Below are 23,909 nucleotides of genomic sequence, written 5' to 3'. Positions count from 1 at the left end.
AGGGATGGGGCTGAGGCTGGGGATTGGGCTGAGGGATTGGGCTGATGGATGGGTCTGAGGCTGGGGATTGGGCTGAGGGATGGGTCTGAGGCTAGGGATGGGTCTGAGGCTGAGGCTAGGGATGGGGCTGAGGCTAGGGATGAGGCTGGTGTTGAGTATGGGCCGGGGTTAGGCATGGTGACCAGCTGTAATGCAGGGAGGGAGGGCTGGGGAGGGAGGGAGGGCTGGGGCCTTTGTGTGGCTGATGTAGTTGTAAGCAGCACCGGGGTGTATCAGAGGAAAGGTGGGTGGGGCACTAGGTATTTGGTTTTAGCCTTTGACGTGATGTGACGCGTGACCACAGTGTGTGTTTGACATGGGTCAATAAGATGAGGGATTTGCAAAATGATATCTGTCACGTGAGCATTAAATCTGACTGTAATTCATTGAATGAATGAAAATCTGATTATGTCAGGGAAATGATTGGTTCATGACAGTGCAATACTACTAAGGTTGAATAGTTTAAACTAGAAGGTACATATAGGAATCCCTAGAGCCAACAAATACATTGATGTACTGCGACTGGAATCTTTCTAGAAGCATTCACACCTTCAACAAAGGAATCAGGTTCCTCTCTCCAGGCTTGGCTCCTAGTTATGTAATGTCACACACTAAGATATGTGTAGCAGCCATGAACTGTACAACACAATCTTCTGCGTTAACCCGTCCATTCAATTCAATATGGTAAGCGATTACTGACATGTTTATTGCACATTCCCTATTTGACTGACCATACGTAATGCTATTAATGCATGGATTTAAAAAACACATTGCCATTACTTGATTGTTTTGGGGGCTGGTTAAATCATGACGGGATATAAGACCCAATTTTGGCAGAATGAACATGCCAGGTAAACGAGATTTCTATCGGATGTCCTGGATTGATTTATTATGGACTATCAATATTACATTAAAAACCACTTCACTTAAAGCAGGTGAAAAAGAGGTTGTAGCGGATGCACGAGCACTCGTGCACACACACACACACACACACACACACACACACACACACACACACACACACACACATTGTGTAATACGAGGCCGTAGTATTTCATAATCCCAGTGCTAAAGCCAGGCCAAAAAGTGTTCCCTTAATGGGCCATAGAAATCAGCCAAGGATCAATTTCATTAACATTTTGACTTAGCTGGAACAAAGTTATGAGGCAATATTAAATCATTCAGGTGATATGAAATCAGGCGTCACCTCCCATTCAGGGACCATTACAACATCAATCACAACAAGGTACTACTTTAGAGCAGATACATAGGAACCTGATTCACAGGCGGCTGTCAAGAGTAAATGGCCTGTACTTACTGTAGTGTACACCCTACTAGAAAGCTTGTGTTTTATGCTCTCCTGCTTTGAATTGAATTACTTTCTACCAAACTTCTCGGTGTTTATTTTTCCTGAGCTTGTCTATAAATATTACCGGTGGTGACCATGTGACACAATTGCAAACACTTGTAATGAAAGGTCTGTGTGACATCGTCATCGTGTGACATCGTCATCAGCAGCCCACTGATGAGCACATGGTGTTACCACTGTTGAACTGACTAATGCTGTGATGTCTGTCTTCCTCTATCACTCCCAGACAACCACTACTTTCTCTCGCTCTCTCTCTGCATACCACTCAGTCACTCTCTCTCTCTACATATCACTCAGTCACTCTCTCTCTCTGCATATCACTCAGTCACTTTCTCTCTCTGCATATCACTCAGTCGCTCACTCTCTCTCTCTTTCTCTATATATAGTATCACTCACCCTCTGCAGGGTGAATATGTGGTCTGTCGTATGATAATTTCTCTCTCTCGCTCTCTCTCTCTGCATATCACTCAGTCACTCTCTCTCTCTGCATATCACTCAGTCACTCTCTCTTTCTCTCTCTCTGTCTCTCTGTCGCTCTTTCTCTCTCTCTGGATATCACTCAGTCACTCTCTCTTTCTCTCTCTCTGGATATCACTCAGTCACTCTCTCTTTCTCTCTCTCTGTATATCATTCAGTCACTTTCTCTGTCTGTCTGTCTGTCTGTCTGTCTGTCTGTCTGTCTGTCTGTCTGTCTGTCTGTCTGTCTGTCTGTCTGTCTGTCTGTCTGTCTGTCTGTCTGTCTGTCTGTCTGTCTGTCTGTCTGTCGTCTGTCTGGATATCACTCAGTCACTCTCTCTCTCTCTTTCTGTCTCTCTCTCTCTGTCTGTCTGTCTCTCTCTGCCTCTCTCTGTCTGTCTCTCTCCCAGACAACTACTACTTTGTCTCTCTCTCCACTTGTGACACCAGTGTAGCAAATGGCGTGACAGGGGAGCGAATCTGGGTTGCTGGAGTGAAAGGTAAACACCCTACGCATAGCACCAATAGAGTTGGCTCATATTAGCAAGGATCGCTACAATCTTTTGTGCATTATGCAAGATGTGTAGAGTATTTTTAAAGGGATTTAAAAAAAAATCTTGTTTACAGATTTTTACATTGTGTACAAGTTGACTGAGAAAGTGAAGCAGGACTTTCTCAAAGTTTCTCACCTCCCCCGCATCCTCAGCACTGGCCTCCTTCACTGCGTTCTGGGTTGTGTTCAGTTGCAGGGTCACCTCGTAACATTCTTGGATATCTGCAAGGAATTTAATAAACACCAAGTTATAGAAATAAAGGCCATTGTCCCCTCAGATGTGAGTACTTGAATGACAATCCACAACAAAAATGTGCTTGTTTCCTTCAGTGTGGTTCTCTGTATGGGTGGGACATCTCTTCACTATTTCTCATTTCTGTTTTTGTCTATAACTTTTCTAAATGTTGTTGTATGACTCAAATCCTGTCTGCTCAATGTCCAAACTGCCCCAACTTCAACAACAAGTCATCCTTTGTATGGTCTAATAAAGATCAGCACTCTGCCTCCTACGGAATTGAGTTTAGACTAAATTAGATGGGAGAGGTAGAGATTTCTCCACAAATACCCCATCTGCACGAATGGTATGGCATGAAGATGTTGGACTGTCTGTGATGTCCATAGACCCCCTGAGGTCTTTCGTGCCTATACCTAGATGTATGTCAGATCAGGAAAAACTCCTGTTCTGTGTCACTTCCTCTCACTCCATCACCACTAGGCCATGCTGTGTTCCACTGTGGCCAGCTCTGTACAGCAGGCCTCCCTCACTGCCAGCCCAAAACTTCTCACCCTCCCAAATCCTGCTTACTCTCCTACCATGACCATTGCCTTCATTGCCTCAACTCATCCACCTTCGTTAATTGAGTTTCTAAAACACTCCCCCTTCCTCTCCTCCCTCTTCCCTCTCCTCCTTTCTCCCTCCTCCCTTCTCCCTCTCCTCCCCCCTTCCTCCTCCCTCTCCTCCTTCTCCTCCCTTCCCCTCTCCTCCCCTTTCCTCTCCTTCCTCCTCTCTCTCCTCCCTTCCCCTCTCTATCTTCTCCCTCTCCTCCCCCTTCCTCTCCTTCCTCCTCCCTCTCCTCCTTCTCCTCCCTTCCCCTCTCCTCCCCCTTCCTCTCCTTCCTCCTCCCTCTCCTCCTTCTCCTCCCTTCCCCTCTCCTCCCCCTTCCTCTCCTTCCTCCTCTCTCTCATCCCTTCCCCTCTCTACCTTCTCCCTCTCCTCCCCCTTCCTCCTCCCTCTCCTCCTTCTCCTCCCTTCCCCTCTCCTCCCCCTTCCTCTCCTTTCTCCTCTCTCTCCTCCCTTCCCCTCTCCTCCTTCTCCTCCCTTCCCCTCTGCTACCACCTCTCTCTCCTCCCTCTCCTCTCCCTTCATCAGCTTTCGGGTCATTAAGCTGCTGTGTCCTGTGGTCACCTATTGACTGGCAGCCGCTTGATGAGAATGCGGGGAGACATTGTTGCTGATGTCACACACTGGCCCCCTGTTGACATAAAGAGATCACTGTTCTCATAAGAGCTCCTGCTACAACTTTGTTAGCTTCAATGTCAGGACACATGGACAGAAACAATGTGTAGAAAGAAGATCAACAATGTATAAGATCAAATGTATAAATATGTATTTCTGTATAAATATGTATTGTGTACAAATATGTATGTGATTTCTGTGAACTAGAGCTAAAGGAGTGAAGGCACTGTATGTACCAATGTGTGTGTGTGTGTGTGTGTGTGTGTGTGTGTGTGTGTGTGTGTGTGTGTGTGTGTGTGTGTGTGTGTGTGTGTGTGTGTGTGTGTGTGTGTGTGTGTGTTGTCGGTGTATCCCAACAGTGGGAACAAAAGTGGAAGAAGGGGGCATGTGAATCATCACTGTCTAAGAGTGTCTGACTGTGTAGGAGTAGAAGCAGAGATTTTTGCTGCCCAGCTGGTTTGAGAGGCACGAACACACACACACACACACACACACACACACACACACACACACACACACACACACACACACACACACACACACACACACACACACACACACACACACACACACACACACACACACTATTATTTAGTCCTATGATTTTACAATGTAGTATTTAGCTTTGTTGTAAACATTGTACAAACAATGCAAACGCATAACTTGCCCTGATAGTAAAACAAAATAATTGAGATAAATATATTACTGCATATCGCTTGTGTAAATTGTTCAATTTATGTGAAATTACTTGGCACTAACCACCACTTATATGAAACCATTATCACACGGCAAACAAAGGTGCATTATCAACAGAGAACAGTGTGTTCAGAGCTGTGAAGAGGTGCAATGTTTTCCCAAAACCCACAGTCAGATGAAACCTCAGAGACTGCAGCTTCCTCTTTCTCCAGCTTTCCAAAACATTTTCCAACCCTCGAAGACCACATCAATTCCTGGCCACGAAACAGAAAATACCAACCCTGTTTTATCCCGGTTACCTCTTTCACAGGCCGTCTCTCACAGATCTCTGTTCAGCACTGTGGACCCGTTTTGGGATGTCCTGGTGAGAATGTGTGCCTCAGTCAGTCTAGAATGTCTCCAGCTGTTCCTCCTCTCTGTTCTACAAACGACACCGTGGGCTTTGTATGTGTGTGTGTGTGTGTGTGTGTGTGTGTGTGTGTGTGTGTGCGTGTGCGTGCGTGCGTGCGTGCGTGCGTGCGTGCGTGCGTGCGTGCGTGCGTGCGTGCGTGCGTGCGTGTGCATACACCCATGTTAGACCCGCCTCTACGTATTTCCAGTAGACCTATTCAAGTGTAGTGGAGACATCTCTCCACTCATAGCCAGCTCTGGGTGAATCAGCCTGAAAATAATGTGGCCCTGAGTGCTTTCCATGGGAGGACAATGAGCAACAGACAGACAGACACTCTGCTCATTAGAATCTAACAAAATTGGGTCAGAAGTAAAGGGGCGTACAATTCCAACCTCCCTCCTCTCCTACCCTACGATAATATCCTGCTCCACTACTTATGGACTAAGTTGTGGGAGTGTTGTGTGTGGGTGTGTGTGCGTGGGTGGGTGTTTGTGTGTGCCCAAACTCCCAACTCCCCACCACCCCCCCCTCTAGCCACGACCTCTTCCTGCATGTTTGCATGTCGGGGAACAAAGAGATGAGTCCGCAGTTAAGGCGACCTTTGTTCATGATTGTGCAACCATGCAAAACATCCAATCAAGCTCTCAGTGCTCCAACTTCCCACAGTGCATCACAAGCAAGGGCACTCCCATTCATTCACACATCAAATACTCAAATACTGTACAATGCTGCCCACAACACTTCTTTACACCAGTCATGCCAGTTTTCATTCACTTTCATAATACCTTGTTTGACACAGTGCCAATACTGTTCATTTACACATTTTCCCACTGTGACAGAGCATACCGCTAGCAATACATTGGCAACAACAAAAATACAGCCAGTGCAAAAATACCTTCACCACTACAACAATCCCACTACAACAAGTAGCCAAAACAAAGCCCATCTACCTCTATTTAAATAGGTACTGTACAAATGTACAGTAGTGACAGTAGCAAACAAACCTCGGCCCTGAAGGAAAACAGCAGAGAGCATCTGGGAGGCTAATGCGATGAGTAATGTTTGAATAACCCCGTATTCCCGTTAGCTGTGTAAACGTTCAGCACCTCCCCTGTGCCTGGGCTGATGATTAAAACCACATGTTGAGTAGAAAACCCAGGCCTTATTTGACCCCGCTATGCCCCTGCGTCTAAGACTCTCTCTCTCACCCACAGACGCTCTCGGCTGTATCCTCAGGCTGAACTCAGGCCAGGAGACACAGAGGGTGAGAATGGCACGGGCAAAGGCAGCCATGAGCTGTTTTTTCTACAGTACTCTACTCTACCGTACCTCCAGCCCCAGACTATGGCTGCACATTCCTGCCCCGGGATCCAGACTCTTTGGAGTGGAATGCTTGGAATCCTGATTCGGAATCCTAAACCCCCTCGCTGTACCCCAGCCTGCTCTTTTGATGTGGAGGCAACATCTTTAATAAATCACACATAAACTGTTGGGATAGTCATATGTGGTTTACAAAGCCATCCTTTGAATACTGGAGATATTGACCACACGAACGGGCTGACAGATAGATCAATATATCTGGTCTTTTCTGTGTTGGGATTAACACATCGTTTTCTAGTTAGACCGCAGCAACAGTTTCGCTAATAGCACATTATCATCACTGTATCTGTTCAGCGAGTTTGGACAGGCAGGCATCCACGTATGGAGAGACCACTGGTCATGGTGGACAGCCTCCTCAGTCTACCCTCTTCTCCAGTCCTCCCCCCTGCTCCATGGACCCCCATCCCCCATGGAGGCTCCAGATTTCTGGGTAGAGCAGCCGTAGCAGCAGACCCACAGGGTAGCATCATTCGGGCATGGCCATGATAATTAGAGGGGCCACTCAGCCATTGGTTAAATGGAACTAATTTGTCTCCTTTGCAGGGTAAAAAGATTAAAGTGAAATATAGTTTCACAGGAGCTGATTTGGTGCCGTAACTGCTTATTAAGGTATCGTTGCAATACACTCAAGAGTCAGTTTAGTTCATGGTTCCAGTTAAGCAATGATACTGTCGAGGTGGTGAGGTCATGCACATTCATGGTATTGCAAAAATCTATTCTGGACTGGTAACACCCTGTTATTACAGCTCATACAGCAGTGTTTTGGCTGTTGCGAATTAACCATATCTAGGAAGTCTTTCTATGAGATGATCCTGACCAAGTCAGGATAAGATGGCACAGTGCAAATACTGATTGATGTTTAAGTTGAGAAAATATGTGTAATTCTTTCACAAGGTAAAGAAATGTGAGCCTCTGGTAAAACGTTGAGCTCTCTGAGAGGGCCGGCTTGTGATCAGCCCATAGATAGTGTCACGGGCATGTTTAATAGGATTTCATTACCATCCGAGTACATTCGAGAGAGGGGGGGGGGGAGGGGGGTATACAGCAAAACCTTTTGTGAGTTGAACTGAAAGGCCTCTTTCATGGGACTTGACTGAAAAACGTTTAGGCTCTTCCCACAAAAATGAATATAACCTGACCCTGCCATCTACGTCCTTTAGCTCTGGTCCAGAACAACCCTCCACACAAAAACAACTAGTGAGTCGTCGCTCATTTTGTTGAAACTAAACGCACTAGTTGAGTGTTTCCCAACTCTGGTCCTCCAGTACCCCCAACAGCACATATTTTTATTGTAACCCTGGACAAACACACCTGATTCAACTTGTCAACGAATCGTCAAGCCCTCAATGAGTTGAATGAGGTGTGCTTGTCCAGGGCTGTAATGAAAAAGGTGTACTGTTGGGGGTACTGGAGGACCAGAGTTGGGAAACACTGCACTAGCTGATTTGAAAATGAATGTGCTTGTATTGTTGTGGGGTTGGACTGAGACTTCTTTATTCATAAAATAATAATAGTGAAAGCATGTGTGTATTTTCCTCGTCTTACCAAGTAGGGCGTGAAACAGTTGGCTGCCGAAGATGGCGGAGACCTTCCCCACGCTGGTCTTCAGGGCTTGTTCCTCTGGCCTGGTCAGACTGTCCTGGTACTGTCTCAGCAGACCCACTGCCCTCTCTGTGTCTGACAACATGGATGCTTCATGTTAACACCCTCACAGAGCCAGTCGTAGTGATAAAAAGTTAAGAAATTGATCAGATGTGCAGTGCAGTGCACATTATCATTATGGTCCTTCAAACATTTGGCAATATTATTCCACCATTAGCATAACACAAGTCTAAGTGTACGTGAAACGGTAGGAAATTTCTAGAATTAGGGTTTATCGGCAAACTTGTGATAGGCTACTATACAATTTAGAATCGAGTTGGTTTTGTTCATTGCCCAAGAGTTTGTCTGACTTTTGGTGCTGCTATGGGCAGGAAAGGGGAGTACTATCAGAACTAGAGTATAGTATGCCTACTCTATACTGTATATTAGCCATACCCTATACTGTATAGCAGCCATACTCTATACTGTATATTAGCCATACCCTATACTGTATATTAGCCCTACCCTATACTGTATAGCAGCCATACTCTATACTGTATAGCAGCCATACTCTATACTGTATAGCAGCCATACTCTATACTGTATATTAGCCATACCCTATACTGTATAGCAGCCATACTCTATACTGTATAGCAGCCATACCCTATACTGTATAGCAGCCATACCCTATACTGTATATTAGCCATACCCTATACTGTATAGCAGCCATACTCTATACTGTATATTAGCCATACCCTATACTGTATAGCAGCCATACCCTATACTGTATAGCAGCCATACCCTATACTGTATAGCAGCCATACTCTATACTGTATATTAGCCATACTCTATACTGTATAGCAGCCATACCCTATAATGTATAGCAGCCATACTCTATACTGTATAGCAGCCATACCCTATACTGTATAGCAGCCATACCCTATACTGTATATTAGCCATACCCTATACTGTATAGCAGCTATACTCTATACTGTATATTAGCCATACCCTATACTGTATATTAGCCATACCCTATACTGTATAGCAGCCATACTCTATACTGTATAGCAGCCATACTCTATACTGTATATTAGCCATACCCTATACTGTATAGCAGCCATACTATATACTGTATAGCAGCCATACCCTATACTGTATAGCAGCCATACTCTATACTGTATAGCAGTCATACTCTATACTGTATATTAGCCATACTCTATACTGTATAGCAGCCATACCCTATACTGTATAGCAGCCATACCCTATACTGTATAGCAGCCATACTCTATACTGTATAGCAGCCATACTCTATACTGTATAGCAGCCATACTCTATACTGTATAGCAGCCATACTCTATACTGTATAGCAGCCATACTCTATACTGTATAGCAGCCATACCTTATACTGTATAGCAGCCATACCCTATACTGTATAGCAGCCATACCCTATACTGTATAGCAGCCATACCCTATACTGTATAGCAGCCATACTCTATACTGTATAGCAGCCATACCCTATACTGTATAGCAGCCATACCCTATACTGTATAGCAGCCATACCCTATACTGTATAGCAGCTATACTCAATAGGTGGGTCAATATATATTGATATTTGGGGAATTTGGTCGGGATTCGACTCCTGGTATCATATGAAGAAACATAGGACATGGAAAATGTGTAGAAATGCAGGAAATTAGCTTAAATACTGCACATTTTTCTCTCGGCCAACAAGAGGGATGTGAACAGTTTGAGGTCGCATGGGTTGCAAGCTGGGGGTTTGTTACTACGCCGATAAATGACATTAGCTACTTAAGAAATTTGTGTGACCGGACCTTCTCAAATATACTGAACAAAAATATAAACGCAACATGCAATAACTTCCACGATTTTACTGAGTTCCAGTTACAGTTCATATAAGGAAATCAGTCAATTGAAATAAATTCCTTAGGCCCTAATTTATGGATTTCACATGACTGAGCAAGGGCGCACTGGGGAGCCAGGCCCAGCCAATCAGAATTCGTTTTTGCCCACAAAAGGGCTTTATTACAGACAGAAATATTCCTCGGTTTCATCAGGTGTCCGGGTGGCTGGTCTCAGACGATCCCGCAGGTGAAGAAGCCGGATATGGAGGTCCTGGACTGGGGTGGTTACACATGGTCTGTGGTTATGAGGCCGGTTGAACGTACTGCCAAATTCTCCAAAATGACATTGGAGGTGGTTTATGGTAGAGAAATTAACATTCAATTCTCTGGCAACAGCTCTGGCGGACATACCTGCAGTCAGCATGCCAATTGCACGCTCCCTCAAAACTTGAGACATCTGTGTCATTGTGTTGTGTGACAAAACTGCACATTTTAGAGTGGCCTTTTATTGCTCCAGCACAAGGTGCATCTTTGTAATGATCATGCTGTTTAATCAGATTCTTGATATGCCACACCTGTCAGGTGGATGGATTTTTTTTGCCAAAGGAGAAATGCTCACTAACAGAGATCTAAACAAATTTGTGCACAAAATGTAAAATAAATAAGCTTTTTGGGCATATGGAACATTTCTGGGATCTTTTATTTCAGCTCATGAAACATAGGACCAACACTTTACACGTTGCGTTCTGAATTTTGTTCAGTATAGTATTTGAGTACCCCTGCTGTATACATTGCATGAGGGTCCACAGCTGTTTGCTGAAGCCAGGTGGGAGGTGTAGGTAGCCTAATTAACAGCCTTGACAGATGATCCATTAACAGATGATCCACCCTCACTTATTACTACAATCACATAAAGTTTATTATGAGTAAACTGAATTACTTCCCTTGGCATTGTGAAAGTGCTCCATGGCAGTAGCCTATAAATGATTTCATGGAAACATACTTCCTGTTTTCGCTTAGAAGATTTCAAGTTTCTTCCAAAAATGCACTAGTTCATTCGGTTCAGGCTTCATAGTTGGCAACACAGTGGCAAAACCACGGAAAACCTACATTGTAGTTGCTATTTTCGACGTGTCATTAGTTTAACAACTATAACAGCGAATAAGCCTAAAAACTGTCTCGAATAAACTTTTAGTTTAAAACTTTTCCTCTAAACTCCTGAGAAACATTATGTAGGCACTTACCATACTTGTGGACCATGGTGTGTAGAAAATATTTTGAGAACTACTAAATCATTCGAGGCAAGCCGAAAACTAATCCACAAACCAGAAGTAACAAATTGAAATTCGGCGTTGAATGTTGTACCGTTACTCTTCACCAAAACAACTGTAATCCCGCAGTTATAAACGCAACCTCCAAAACAGACACTCCCAAATTCGCTCTACACTGAACTGTTACTTTAACCGTAGCAGCAGCAGGGCACTCGGCACGAGAAGGATTTCTTTCATGTGAAGTTCCCGGGAATTCTGTTGAAATAGTGAAAGTGTTTATGCGTCACTGTCGCGGCCTCGGCCCCTCGCCTAAACATGTGATCACTGTATATGAATGAGTCTGTAGCCCACCCATGGGGGTGTGGGTCTATAGACAGCCCAGCACCGACAAATTCCTTGTCATTCAAAAATACATGCAGGTTTTTGTGGGATCATTTTTCTAGACTAAAATCATAATTTCCATCATCTTCATCATTCATCTCTGCTAATTCAGTTCTCCGGATCTGATGACACCTGTAAATAGCTTTGTTTGTTGCCTGTGTTCTATGTTCTGGATTGTTTTTATAATTTGTATTAATATTTCAAAAAAATAAATTGTTGTTGCCCCTTGGTGTGAGAAAAGTGCTTTACAAATGAACTGAATTACTATTATGAATGATTATTATCATCATAATCATCATCTTCATATCCATCACCACCAACCCGATTACTATCATCAGTATCACCTAGGAACAATTACTTTAAGTTCCCACTTTTTAAAATAGCCAACCAAAAATATTCAATAGTTTGACAATTGACCATCGCACAAAAATGTGGTTCCTCCTGCCATCTAACGGTTGTAGAAGAGACTTTCATATTGCCAAGGAGCAGAATCTGCAGCAACTGAACCCAACACATTTCTTTTTTTTTATTCACACAGACAAATAAATCATTACATGTTTTTTTCTGAAACACACGCTCTGTCTCTCACGCACACAACTACTCACTCACGCACGGGCGCGTACACACACATGGGCGCGCGCACACGTTCTCTGCGGCGTTCACACACACACAGGTGTCAAATCCAGATACGATTTTATAAAAAATATGATATAAGATGATTTGTGATCATTTGGTAAATCTCTCATTCAGAGTGTAAGCCCCAGTGGAAGTAGTGCTGACATTTATCAGTGAACCCAAAACCAGTTTCCAAATAAAGTCTAAACTTAATGTATACAGTGAACCAATAATTTTTTTTTTTTTTTACAAATACAGTGTCACACAAACATTTTCTATAGGAAAACACTATTTACAAATGGTCACAAAAAGCATCTAAAATATATTGAAATAAAATGACAATGAAATGACATCTTGAATGGCCATCCTTGTGGCAACACATGGACGTGGTATTTACACCTTTGTTCATAAATTCTCATAATGAATGTAAAATGTACTTTACGCATGTGATCCACACATTTTTTAGATACTGTCTTTTCAATTAGCCTAAATACTTCCTGATTCAAGGCTGAGCCATTCAGACAGTAGGGTGGGGTGGGATGGATTTCGATTTCTGGATCCAGGCTGAACTATTCAGGTGGTAAGAAGGAGCGTAAGCTCTCTTGATTCCAAAGCAGACCATGTGTGATTCTCTCTCCTTCTAGAGACAATCAGACACAAACCATTATTCCACTTCCTCATTATAGAATGTCTCTTTATATGATGCCCTTGTGTCCTAGCTTATAAGATCATAAGCACAAATACAGCAGTTATTTTCTTTGCATTTCATTAATGCAACCGAAACACTACAAATTAAATGATTTACACCATCAACACAAGAATGAAATGTATTATGGTAAGAGAGCATGGTATAATCCTTATTTATCAGTCGCATTTCAAAGTTAACAATAGCTATTGTAAAGATTCATCATTCAAGATACATACAGTGCCTTCAGAAAGTATTCACACCCCTTACATTTTTCCACATTTTGTTGTGTTACAGCCTGAATTTAAAATTGATTACATTTAGATTTTTTTATCACTTTTTTATCACATATCCCATAATGTCAAAGTGGATTTTTTTTTGTTTTTTGTTTTTACAAATTAATAATTTCAAGCTGAAATGTCTTGAGTCAATAAGTATTCAAAATGTAAAAATGTACTTAACCAGTTTCATAATAAGTTGCATGCACTCAATCTGTGTTCAATAATAGTGTTTAAAATTATTTTTGAATGACTACCTCATCTCTGTACCCCACACATACAGATAATTGTAAGGTCCCTCAGTCAAGCAGTGAATTACAAACAAAGATTCAACCACAAAGATCAGGGAGGTTTTCCAATGACTCACATCGAAGGGCACCTATTGATAGATGGGAAATTAAAAATAAAAGCAGACCCTGAATATCCCCTTTGAGCATGGTGAAGTTAATAATTACACCTAACTCAGTTGCCTGAGAGGAAGGAAACCTCTCAGGTATTTCACCATGAGGCCAATGGTGACTTTAAAACAGTGATAGGAGAAAATTGAGGATGGATCAACAACATTGTAGTTACTCCACATACTAACCTAATTGGCAGAGTGAAAAGAAGGAAGCCTGTACATAATAAAAAATATTCCAAAACATGCATCCTGTTTGCAACAAGGCACTAAAGTAATACTGCAAAAATGTGTCAAAGCAATTCACATTTTGTCCTGAATACAAAGTGTTATGTTTGGGGCAAATCCAATACAACATATTATTGATTACCACTCTACATATTTTCAAGCATAGTGGTGGCTGCATCATGTTATGGGTATGCTTGTAATCTTTAAGTACTGAGGAGTTTCAGGATAAAAAATCAACTGAATGGAGCTAAGTACAGGCAAAATCCTACAGGAAAACCTGGTTCAGTCTGCTTTACACCAGACACTGGGAGATGAATTCACCATTCAGCATAACAATAACCTAAAACACAAGGACACATCTACACTGGAGTTGCTTACCAAGAACAAAGTTAATTTTGGCCGAGTTAAAGTTTTGACTTAAATCTACTGGCAAGACCTGAAAATTGTTGTCTAGCAATGATCAACAACCAATTTGACAGAGCTTGAAGAAATTTGAAAGGAATAATGGGCAAATGTTGCACAATCCAGGTGTGGAAAGCTTACCTAGAAAGACTCACAGCTGTAATCACTGCCAAAGGTGCTTCTACAAAGTATTGACTCAGGGGTGTGAATACTTATGTAAATTAGATATTTCTGTATTTCAGTTTCTATAAATGTGCAAACATGAAAAAAAAAACATGTTTTGTCATTATGGGCTATTGTGTGTAGATGGATGATAAAAATATATATTTAATCAAATTCAGGCTGTAACACAACAAAATGTGGAATAAATCAAGGGCTATGAATACTTTCTGAAGGCATTGTAGATAGCAATTATCTTAGTAGTTAGTACCGTACAGAATTACTGTAAACATTGCTAAAAAGGGAAATCAATTGTAATTTTTTCATATTGATTATATTGATCATCAATGTCTACTAGCAAAACCCATCTTTAGCATGACTGAGACAGCAGCTTTTTCAAAGCAGAAAACTAAAGGGAACAAATAAACTCCTAAAATTCCAGACTGTTTCCATTGTCTTTTACAAACAATACTAGTGTGCTACTCACCTCTTTAAGATGAAGAGTGCGAACATTATGAGCAATGACCCCAGGTCCACTGTGATCCATATACATCTGTATGTACTAGGTCCCTGAAACACACACAGACACACATATAATAAGTACCAGCAAACTGAATAGGTACATTTATACGACCCATAGATGGCGCACAAGATGAAAGACATGTAAGAAAATGTCAAGTTCAATGCTACACATGGATACCATGATACAGTTGAAGTCGGAAGTTTACATATACATTTCAGCTTTTATTTATTTCATCACATTCCCAGTGGGTGAGAAGTTTACATACACTGAATTAGTATTTGGTAGCATTACCTTTAAATTGTTTAACTAGGGTCAAACGTTTCGGGTAGCCTTCCACAAGCTTCCCACAATAAGTTGGGTGAATTTTGGCCCATTCTTCCTGACAGTTGGTGTAACTGAATCAGGTTTGTAGGCCTCCTTGCTCGCACACAATTTTTCAGTTCTGCCCACAAATTTTCTATAGGATTGAGGTCAGGGCTTTGTGATGGCTACTCCAATACTTTGAGTTTGTTGTCCTTAAGCCATTTTGCCACGACTTTGGAAGTAATGCTTGGGGTCATTGTCCATTTGGAAGACCCATTTACGACCAAGCTTTAACTTCCTGACTGATGTCTTGAGATGTTGCTTCAATATATCCACATAATTTCCTCCCTCATGATGCCATCTATTTTGTGAAGTGCCCCAGTCCCTCCTGCAGCAAAGCACCCCCACAACATGATGCTGCCACCCCCGTGCTTCACGGTTGGGATGGTGTTCTTCTGCTTGCAAGCTTCCCCCTTTTTCCTCCAAACATAACGATGGTCATTATGGCCAAACAGTTCTATTTTTGTTTCATCAGACCAGAGGACATTTCTCCAAAGAGTACGATCTTTGTCCCCATGTGCAGTTGCAAACCGTAGTCTGCCTTTTTTATGGTGGTTTTGGAGCAGTGGCTTCTTCCTTGCTGAGCGGCCTTTCAGGTTATGTCGATATAGGACACGTTTTACTGTGGATATCTCTAGGAGACAGAATGTGTCTCCTTCCTGAGCGGTATGATGGCTGCGTGGTCCGATGGTGTTTATACTTGCGTACTATTGTTTGTACAGATGAACGTGGTACCTTCAGGCGTTTGGAAATTGCTCCCAAGGATGAACCAGATTTGTGGAGGTCTAAATCTTGGCTGATTTATTTGGATTTTCCCATAATGTCAAGCAAAGAGGCAGTGAGTTGGAAGGTAAGCCTTGAAATACATCCACAGGTACACCTCCAATTGACTCAAATTATGTCAATTTGCCTACACAGGAAACAACCACCCACAAAACACAAAGGAAAACAGGCTACCTAAATATGGCTCCCAATCAGAGACAACGACTGACACCTGCCTCTGATTGAGAACCATACTAGGCCAAACACATAGAAATAGAACAAAACATAGAAAAACAACATAGAATGCCCACCCCAACTCACGCTCTGACCAAACTAAAATAAAGACATAAAAAAGGAACTAAGGTCAGAACGTGACAGTACCCCCCCCCCCCCCAAAGGTGCGGACTCCGGCCGCAAAATCTGAACCTATAGGGGAGGGTCTGGGTGGGCATTTACCGCGGTGGCGGCTCTGGAGCGGGACGAGGACCCCACTCCACCATAGTCTCGGCCCACTTCTGTGACACCTTAGGAGAGGCGACCCTCGCCACCGACCCCGGATTGGAGACCCTAGTAGAGGGCGCCTCTGGACTGACGGGCGCCTCTGGACTGACGGGCGCCTCTGGACTGGAGGGAGACTCTGGCGGATCCGGACTGGAGGGAGACTCTGGCGGCTCAGGACAGACGAGCGGCTCAGGACAGACGGCGACTCCCGTGGCGACTCAGGACAGACGGGCGGCTCAGGCGGCTCAGGACAGACGGGCGGCTCAGGCGGCTCAGGACAGACGGGCGGCTCTGGACTGGAGGGAGACTCTGACGAATCCGGACTGGAGGGAGACTCTGGCGGCTCAGGACAGACGAGCGGCTCAGGACAGACGGCGACTCCCGTGGCGACTCAGGACAGACGGGCGGCTCAGGCGGCTCAGGACAGACGGGCGGCTCAGGCGGCTCAGGACAGACGGGCGGCTCAGGCGGCTCAGGACAGACGGGCGGCTCTGGCGGCTCAGGACAGACGGGCGGCTCTGGCGGCTCAGGACAGACGGGCGGCTCTGGAGGGTCCGGACTGGAGGGAGGCTCTGGAGCATCCGGACTGGAGGAGCACACAGGAGACTTGGTTCTTAGAACAGGCACAGTACTCACCAGGCTGGAGAGATCTACTGGAGGCCTGGTCCTTGGAGGAGGCACAGGATAGACCGGTCCGTGGAGGCCCACTGGAGGTCTCGAACTAGGGGCCTGAACAACCCGTCCTGGCTGGATGTTGATTTTAGCCCGGCACTTGCGGGGCGCAGGCACAGGACGCACTGGGCTGTGCAGACCCACGGGAGACACAGTGCGTAGGGCTGGTGCCATATAACACGGACCGAGGAGACGCACTGGAGACCAGATGCGCTGAACCGGCTTCATTACTCCTGGCTCGATGCCCACTCTAGCCCGACCGATACGAGGAGCGTATGCACACTGGGGACACCGTGCGTTTCACCGCATAACACGGTGCCTGCCCAGTCACTCTCTCTCCACGGTAAGCACAGGGAGTTGGCTCAGGTCTCCTACCTGACTTAGCCACACCCCCCGTGTGCCCCCCCAATACATTTTTGGGGCTGCCTCTCGTCCCAGCCGCGCTGCCGTGCTGCCTCCTCATACCACCGCCGCTCAGCTTTCGCTGCCTCCAGCTCTGCCTTGGGACGGCGATATTCCCCAGCCTGTGCCCAGGGTCCTTCTCTGTCCAGAATCTCCTCCCATGTCCATGAGTCCAGAGATTTCTGCTGCTGCCCAATACCACGCTGCTTGGTCCTTTTTTGGTGGGTGGTTCTTTAACAACTTTCCTCTTCTTCTGACGAGGAGTAAGAGATATCGGACCAATGTGCAGCGTGGTAAGTGTCCATTTTAATATATAAAAACTGAACACTACAAAATACAAAATAACAAAGTGAAATGAACAAACTAAAATCGAAACAGTCCCGTATGGTACAGACACAGGAAACAACCACCCACAAAACACAAAGGAAAACAGGCTACCTAAATATGGCTCCCAATCAGAGACAACGACTGACACCTGCCTCTGATTGAGAACCATACTAGGCCAAACACATAACAATAGAACAAAACATAGAAAAACAACATAGAATGCCCACCCCAACTCACTGACCAAACTAAAATAAAGACATAAAAAAGGAACTAAGGTCAGAACGTGACAGTGACTATGGGAGAGTGAAGAAGATGGGGTTTGATGCGAGTCCCTCACCATTGTCCAGTCAGGCTGGTTCTTGTCCTGTAGGACGGAGCAGGCGTTGGTGGTCACAGAGCTGGCCCCCGAGCACCACATTAAAGAGAAGAGCCATGGTTCATTCACCACCCACAGGTTCACCGACACGTTCCTTTTCCGAAGCTCCCTGTCTCACACAAACACACACAAACACAAATTCAGTAGCGAATTAAAAGATTAGGTGAAAGAGCTGGCTCAGATTAGCAACATATAATCAGTAGTAGGAGTTCAGCGTAGACAGAGTTACTTCAGCAAACATGACACCTGTTAAAGACTACAGACAGGAGTGGTTAATCATACTGTAAGATGTCATACTATTAAAGGAAACATCATGCTTGTTCAGACAACACTTTCCCATTAATTTCACTAAATCAACAGAAACTATCGTCCTATGAGGAACTTTCACTACTGGGCTCTCAGCCATTAAAAATCCACCTGTGCGAAAACATGATTTGAATCTCATTCCCCCCCGAGGCATTGTGTGTGTCTCAGTCTAAGATAGTGCCATTTCCTTGTCTCAGCACGCCAACATAAACACTTGTAATTATGAAACCAGTACACCTGCAGCTGTCAGCGCAGACAGGTAGAATGTGGTTTTGGAATGAAGGTTTATTTGGCCACAGCTCTGAGAAAAGCGTGGGCGCTTTGAGGTAGGCTACTCACCCGATCTCTGCGGCGCTCAACGCACTGTACTTGACATTTAGATGATCTGCTCCGTCAATGTTCATAGCAGACACATTGTCGTAAACCTGTTTGAACCCTGGTGCGACCTTCTTCACATCCTCCCTATGTGTGGGGGGAAGCCAGAGGATCTAAAGAGAGAAAACACACTGTCAAACAGCTGTAATAAGAGTAGAACTACACAGAACTGGTGAAGTAGTGACACTGATTCCCCTAACCTTGTCGTGGGGGATGCCAGAGTTGAGGATGGTTTTCACAATGTCATTAGTGTCATTGTTGTCGTCATTCTTCAAGTCAAAGATGACAGAGGTGTTATGAGTCTTGGCCAGGTCAAGCAGCTGCAGAAGGGAGGGAACACTCTGGTTCCTAGCTGTCTTCTTCTCCTGTTCTGAGAGCTGGGACACTGAACAGAATGGATCTGTCTGAAAGGGAGATATCCATAGTATTTTTGTCATTATGTCAATTATTTTTTAATTTAACCTTTATTTAACTAGGCAGGTCAGTTAAGAACAAATTCTTATTTACAATGACAGCCTAGGAACAGTGGGTTAACTGCCTTGTTCAGGGGCAGAACAACAGATTTTTACCTTGTCAGCTCGGGGATTTGATCGAGCAACCTTTTGGTTACTGGCCCAACGCTCTAACCACTAGGCTACCTGACGCCCGTAGTCAATGAGTTGGTATAGTTCAACTAAACTGAAATGATTTCCAACTAATAATCATTTGGGGGGTGCTTATACTGTGTAATAGAAATGTGTTTCTTTAATATCCCAACTCCCCCCTGAGACATCTGCAGGGATTGGGGTCACAGCCAGGGTCACCATTGTACAGCACCCCTGGAGCAATTAGTGTAACTGCCTTGCTCAAGGGCACAGCGGCATATTTCTCATCCTGTAGGCTCCGGTATTCAAACCAGCGACCTCTCGGTTACTGGCCCAATGCTTTAACCTCGAGGCTACCTGCCACCCCACTACAACATACAAGGGAGGCTGGAGAAATTGGATATCACCCTTACATTCAGGAACCAATCACCAGCGTTTAATTCCTGTAGCTCCTCCCAGGTGAGGTTTGTGCTGTGGTTCAAGTCTTTCCGAGGGAACTTCTGTAGAACATCTGTAGTCCTCCTCAGGAAATGGCTGCCGTGGTCGTGCATCAGGTAAGGAACTCTGTCCTTACTGGAGGAGAAAGAAACGTTAATAATCTGCCTCTTTGGGTCTTTGAAAAGCGCTATATAAATCCCATGCATCCGTATTATTAAACTGAAAACAATTTGAAACAGCAGTGCACTTTTGATCCGTCTTTGCCACGTCTATGTATACAGGAAGCCGCCCTAGTCCCTAGGGTACCTGAGCTGCACGTCCGTCTCAAAGGCGGTCACGTTGCACCCCACACTCCTCCTGAACGACATCATGGTGTTCTCAGGGGCCAGCTGAAAACACAGAGAGAGAGGACAGATGGGTGAGAAACACTCCGGTGACTACCCTGACGCTGAGTGAACACTGAGCCATGCTGCATATGTCACAGCTGAGCTGAGTGGGCCTACGTTGGCGATAGTGGAGAGGACTGGAGCAACGTAATGGGGGCAGAGCAACATGCCGTGTGATGCCATCACATGACTGGACAGCAATTCAAGCTTCAGCCCTCTGGTTCATATATATACTGAATCATAAGGGATGATTATAGAATTTATGTCAACAGTAAAAGTGTAACACATAAGCCATTTTTGGATGGTCTTATAGCTCTGTAATCAAGTCGTATCCACTGTATGACTACGGTAGCCAATCACCTTTAGGTGCTTAGCATTTCCCAGCTTAGCACTTTAATATTGAGACCATAGAACCAATGTACAGTATAATAAATAAAGTGGGCACTTCCTCACCATTGGTGCTCCGCGATGACCAAAGAGGGCAGGTTTAGGGGGCAGCTGTTTCTCGTCCACCAGACAAGGGGATTGGATGAGGAGTGGGCTGAGGAACATTGCCACTGACACGCCAGCAAACACTACCATGATGAGGATCTTAGAGGCTGACAGACACAGGTTAACAAACAAATCAGTCATACTTTAACTATTGTTGTGAATACAAAAAGGCAAGGAAAGAAGATAGTCAACTGATTTGAAATCGTTCCAGGGTTCACAGAACTCAATTATATTCTATCAATATTGAATTCATATCTATAGGTGTGTACTGTACATCTCATATTATTGATGTCACGGTGAGTATTTGTGTATTTTCATTGGACATGTTCAGCACTGACCTACTCTGCGGGACCTATGGAAGCCCTGGAACACCAGCCAGCTGACCAGGGTCAGGGCTCCAACCCCTCCCATCTGTAGGAATGGAGCCGTGGCCTGAGGGAGATCAATGTTACATACAGTGTATTACACACAGCAGGGAGCTGCATACTGCTGCCCAAGCACTGACCCAAAACACACATGCTTACTCCACACCTCACTCTAGCTCCAACATTCTCACACACACACACATACACACACACACACACACACACACACACACACACACACACACACACACACACACACACACACACACACACACACACACACACACACACATAGACAAACACATAGACAAACACATAGACACACACATACACACACACACACACACACACACACACACACACACACACACACACACACACAGACAAACACATAGACAAACACATAGACACACACACACACACACACACACACACACACACACACACACACACACACACACACACACACACACACACACACACACACACACACACACACACACACACATACACACACACATAGACACACACACATACACACACACACACATACACATACACACACACACACACACACACACACACACACACACACACACACACACACACACACACACACACACAAACACAAACACATAGACAAACACATAGACAAACACATAGACACACACACACATACACACACACACACACACACAAACACACACACACACACACACACACATAAACACACACACACACACACACACACACACACACACACACACACACACACACACACACACACACACACACACACACACACACACACACACACACACACACACACACACACACACACACACACACACACACAGACAAACACATAGACACACACACACAAACGCATAGACACACACACCTAACAGACAGTTCCATGGTGCTGTACATTGGCCCTACTATACCTGCAGTGACAGAAGAACAGTGTGCCACTCTTCTTTCCAATGTCGACTTATTCCAGCGATGCCCAGGGCGATGAAGACCACACCTAAAAACAGGAAGAACTGGGCAGAGCAAACCACAACACAATATAATGCAGTCAACACATGTCAATACTTAAGCTACACCTGAAGTGACTTACTATTGTTAATCAGCCATGCTATTGCCATTCATGTTATGCCACTATAGCTGTGCACTTCTTCAATAACATGTAAAGGGAAACATTCTAGGAAACAAAGAATGTTCCTAATACCTTGTGCAGACAGTGTAAGTCCAAAGGCTCTTTCAAGGCAAGTTGGAACAGTGCAAAGACCTGCAATTGAACAGTCATTACAACTCAGCTGATGTCAACGACATACTGTAAATACATTGACAGGTGTGTGAATTGTGTCTCTCACCAGTAATAGGGTGCAGTAGATGGTCAATACAGCAGAGATGATGATTAGCACCATGAACCAGTTCACCCACAGTTTCAGAATGGAAAAGCCCTTCCTGGTAGGGGACAATAGAGGGCAGATCACGGGGTTTGAGTCCATCGCTGTCAATGTGTGCGTGTGTGTGTTTGTTTGCGTTTGTGTCTGCAGCTGTATGTGCACACATGCACACACAGAGTGTATGACCAAGCTCACCAGTTAACATCCTCGCGGTCATTGAAGGCCATCAGACAGACGTACATCCAGAACAGAGTGAGGAGGGACACAGCGGTAAGGACTGACAACCTGCAGCGGGAGCACTATAGCAAGGAGAGTCAACAATTACTCCTGGAGCCCTAAACCTGTTCTCATTTCTACTGACATCGGAAGATCTCATTACTAAACTTCTTTGTCAGGAAGACATTTAACTTCCAGGATGAAATAAAAAGTATGCAAGCAGGTTGTTTCAACAGTCAGAAACTGTTTGCAGGACTTGCATCCAATGAATTTGATTGATCTCAGGGGTTCATTTGAAAATAATAAAAATAATCGTGTATATATAACCCCTAGCTATGGTTTACAAATACATATTCTCTGAGTGCTATTGCTGGTCAACAAGTGTGTGTGTGTGTGTTGTGTGTGCATGTGCATATGCGTGTGTGTGTGTGTGTGTGTGTGCGTGTGTGTGTGCGTGTGTGTGTGTGTGTGTGTGTGTGTGTGTGTGTGTGTGTGTGTGTGTGTGTGTGTGTGTGTGTGTGTGTGTGTGTGTGTGTGTGTGTGTGTGTGTGTGTGGTGAGTCTGAAGGGCTCGGTGGTTAGCTCCCTCAGGGCTTTTGGAGCCTCTCCAATGCCTCTTCATGTTTGGTTTCGCCTGCTATTCCATTCATCCATAAAAGGAATCAAAAACACCAGCATCCACCATCCACCCACCCTTAATTGTGTCCAAACAACCCCCCCCCCCCCCCCACACACACACACCTTAGACACTAATGGTTTGTCCCCTTTTTACTTCTGTCCAGTGGTGTAAAGTACTTAAGTAAAAATACTTTAAAGAATGACTTAAGTACATTTTTGGGGGTATCTGTACTTTATTATATATATTTTTGCCAACTTTTACTTTTAATTCATTACATTCCTAAAGAAAATGATGTACTTTTTACTCCATACATTTCCCCTGACACCCAAAGGTACTCGTTACATTTTGACTGGAAAATGGTCCAATTCAGGCACTTATCAAGAGAACATCCCCGGTCATCCCTATTGCCTCTGATGTGGCGGACTCAATAAACACAAATGCTTCGTTTTTAAATTATATCTGAGTGTTGGAGTGTGCCCCGAGATATCCGTACATTTTAAAAGAAAAAGTAAACGGTGCTGTCTGGTTTGCTTAATATAAGGAATGTGAAATGATTTATACTTTTACTTTTGATACTTACGTATACTTTAGC

General features: G+C 44.3%; 2 protein-coding genes across 2 annotated transcripts in view; both read right to left on the bottom strand.

Annotated features, from left to right (window-relative positions):
- The window catches only part of LOC120062327 (disks large homolog 3-like), a 129,498-nt gene extending 118,200 nt beyond the window's left edge, over positions 1-11,298 (bottom strand). Inside the window, exons 1-3 of the mRNA XM_039012210.1 lie at positions 11,028-11,298; positions 7,886-8,017; positions 2,554-2,639 (exon numbers count right to left, since the gene is read on the bottom strand). Of these exons, the coding sequence (XP_038868138.1) occupies positions 2,554-2,639; positions 7,886-8,017; positions 11,028-11,043 (234 nt within the window). The 5' untranslated portion in view covers positions 11,044-11,298. The remainder of the gene's footprint in view (positions 1-2,553; positions 2,640-7,885; positions 8,018-11,027) is intronic.
- Positions 11,299-14,682: 3,384 nt separating this feature from the next.
- LOC120061963 (glycerophosphoinositol inositolphosphodiesterase GDPD2-like) lies at positions 14,683-20,382 on the bottom strand. The gene is made up of 7 exons (XM_039011748.1): positions 20,332-20,382; positions 20,135-20,217; positions 19,804-19,963; positions 19,007-19,210; positions 18,771-18,919; positions 18,087-18,234; positions 14,683-14,769 (listed from the first exon to the last, which is right to left on the bottom strand). The coding sequence occupies exons 1-7, from the start codon at positions 20,380-20,382 to the stop codon at positions 14,683-14,685; spliced, it is 882 nt and encodes a 293-aa protein (XP_038867676.1).
- Between the last annotated feature and the right edge of the window lie 3,527 nt (positions 20,383-23,909).

This window comes from Salvelinus namaycush, chromosome 17 (assembly GCF_016432855.1).
Source record: "Salvelinus namaycush isolate Seneca chromosome 17, SaNama_1.0, whole genome shotgun sequence".
In the NCBI taxonomy this organism is placed as follows: domain Eukaryota; kingdom Metazoa; phylum Chordata; class Actinopteri; order Salmoniformes; family Salmonidae; genus Salvelinus; species Salvelinus namaycush.
Note: the sequence above shows the minus strand (reverse complement) of the source record. Positions and strands in the feature narration are given on the sequence as shown.

Coding starts and splice junctions, on each gene's coding strand:
- LOC120061963 (XM_039011748.1), bottom strand. CDS start 20,382: ATGTTGCTCTGCCCCCATTACGTTGCTCCAGTCCTCTCCACTATCGCC. Junction 19,964..20,134: donor GAGACGGACGTGCAGCTCAG/GTACCCTAGGGA, acceptor TTTCTCCTCCAG/TAAGGACAGAGTTCCTTACC. Junction 19,211..19,803: donor CTGGTGATTGGTTCCTGAAT/GTAAGGGTGATA, acceptor TCTCCCTTTCAG/ACAGATCCATTCTGTTCAGT.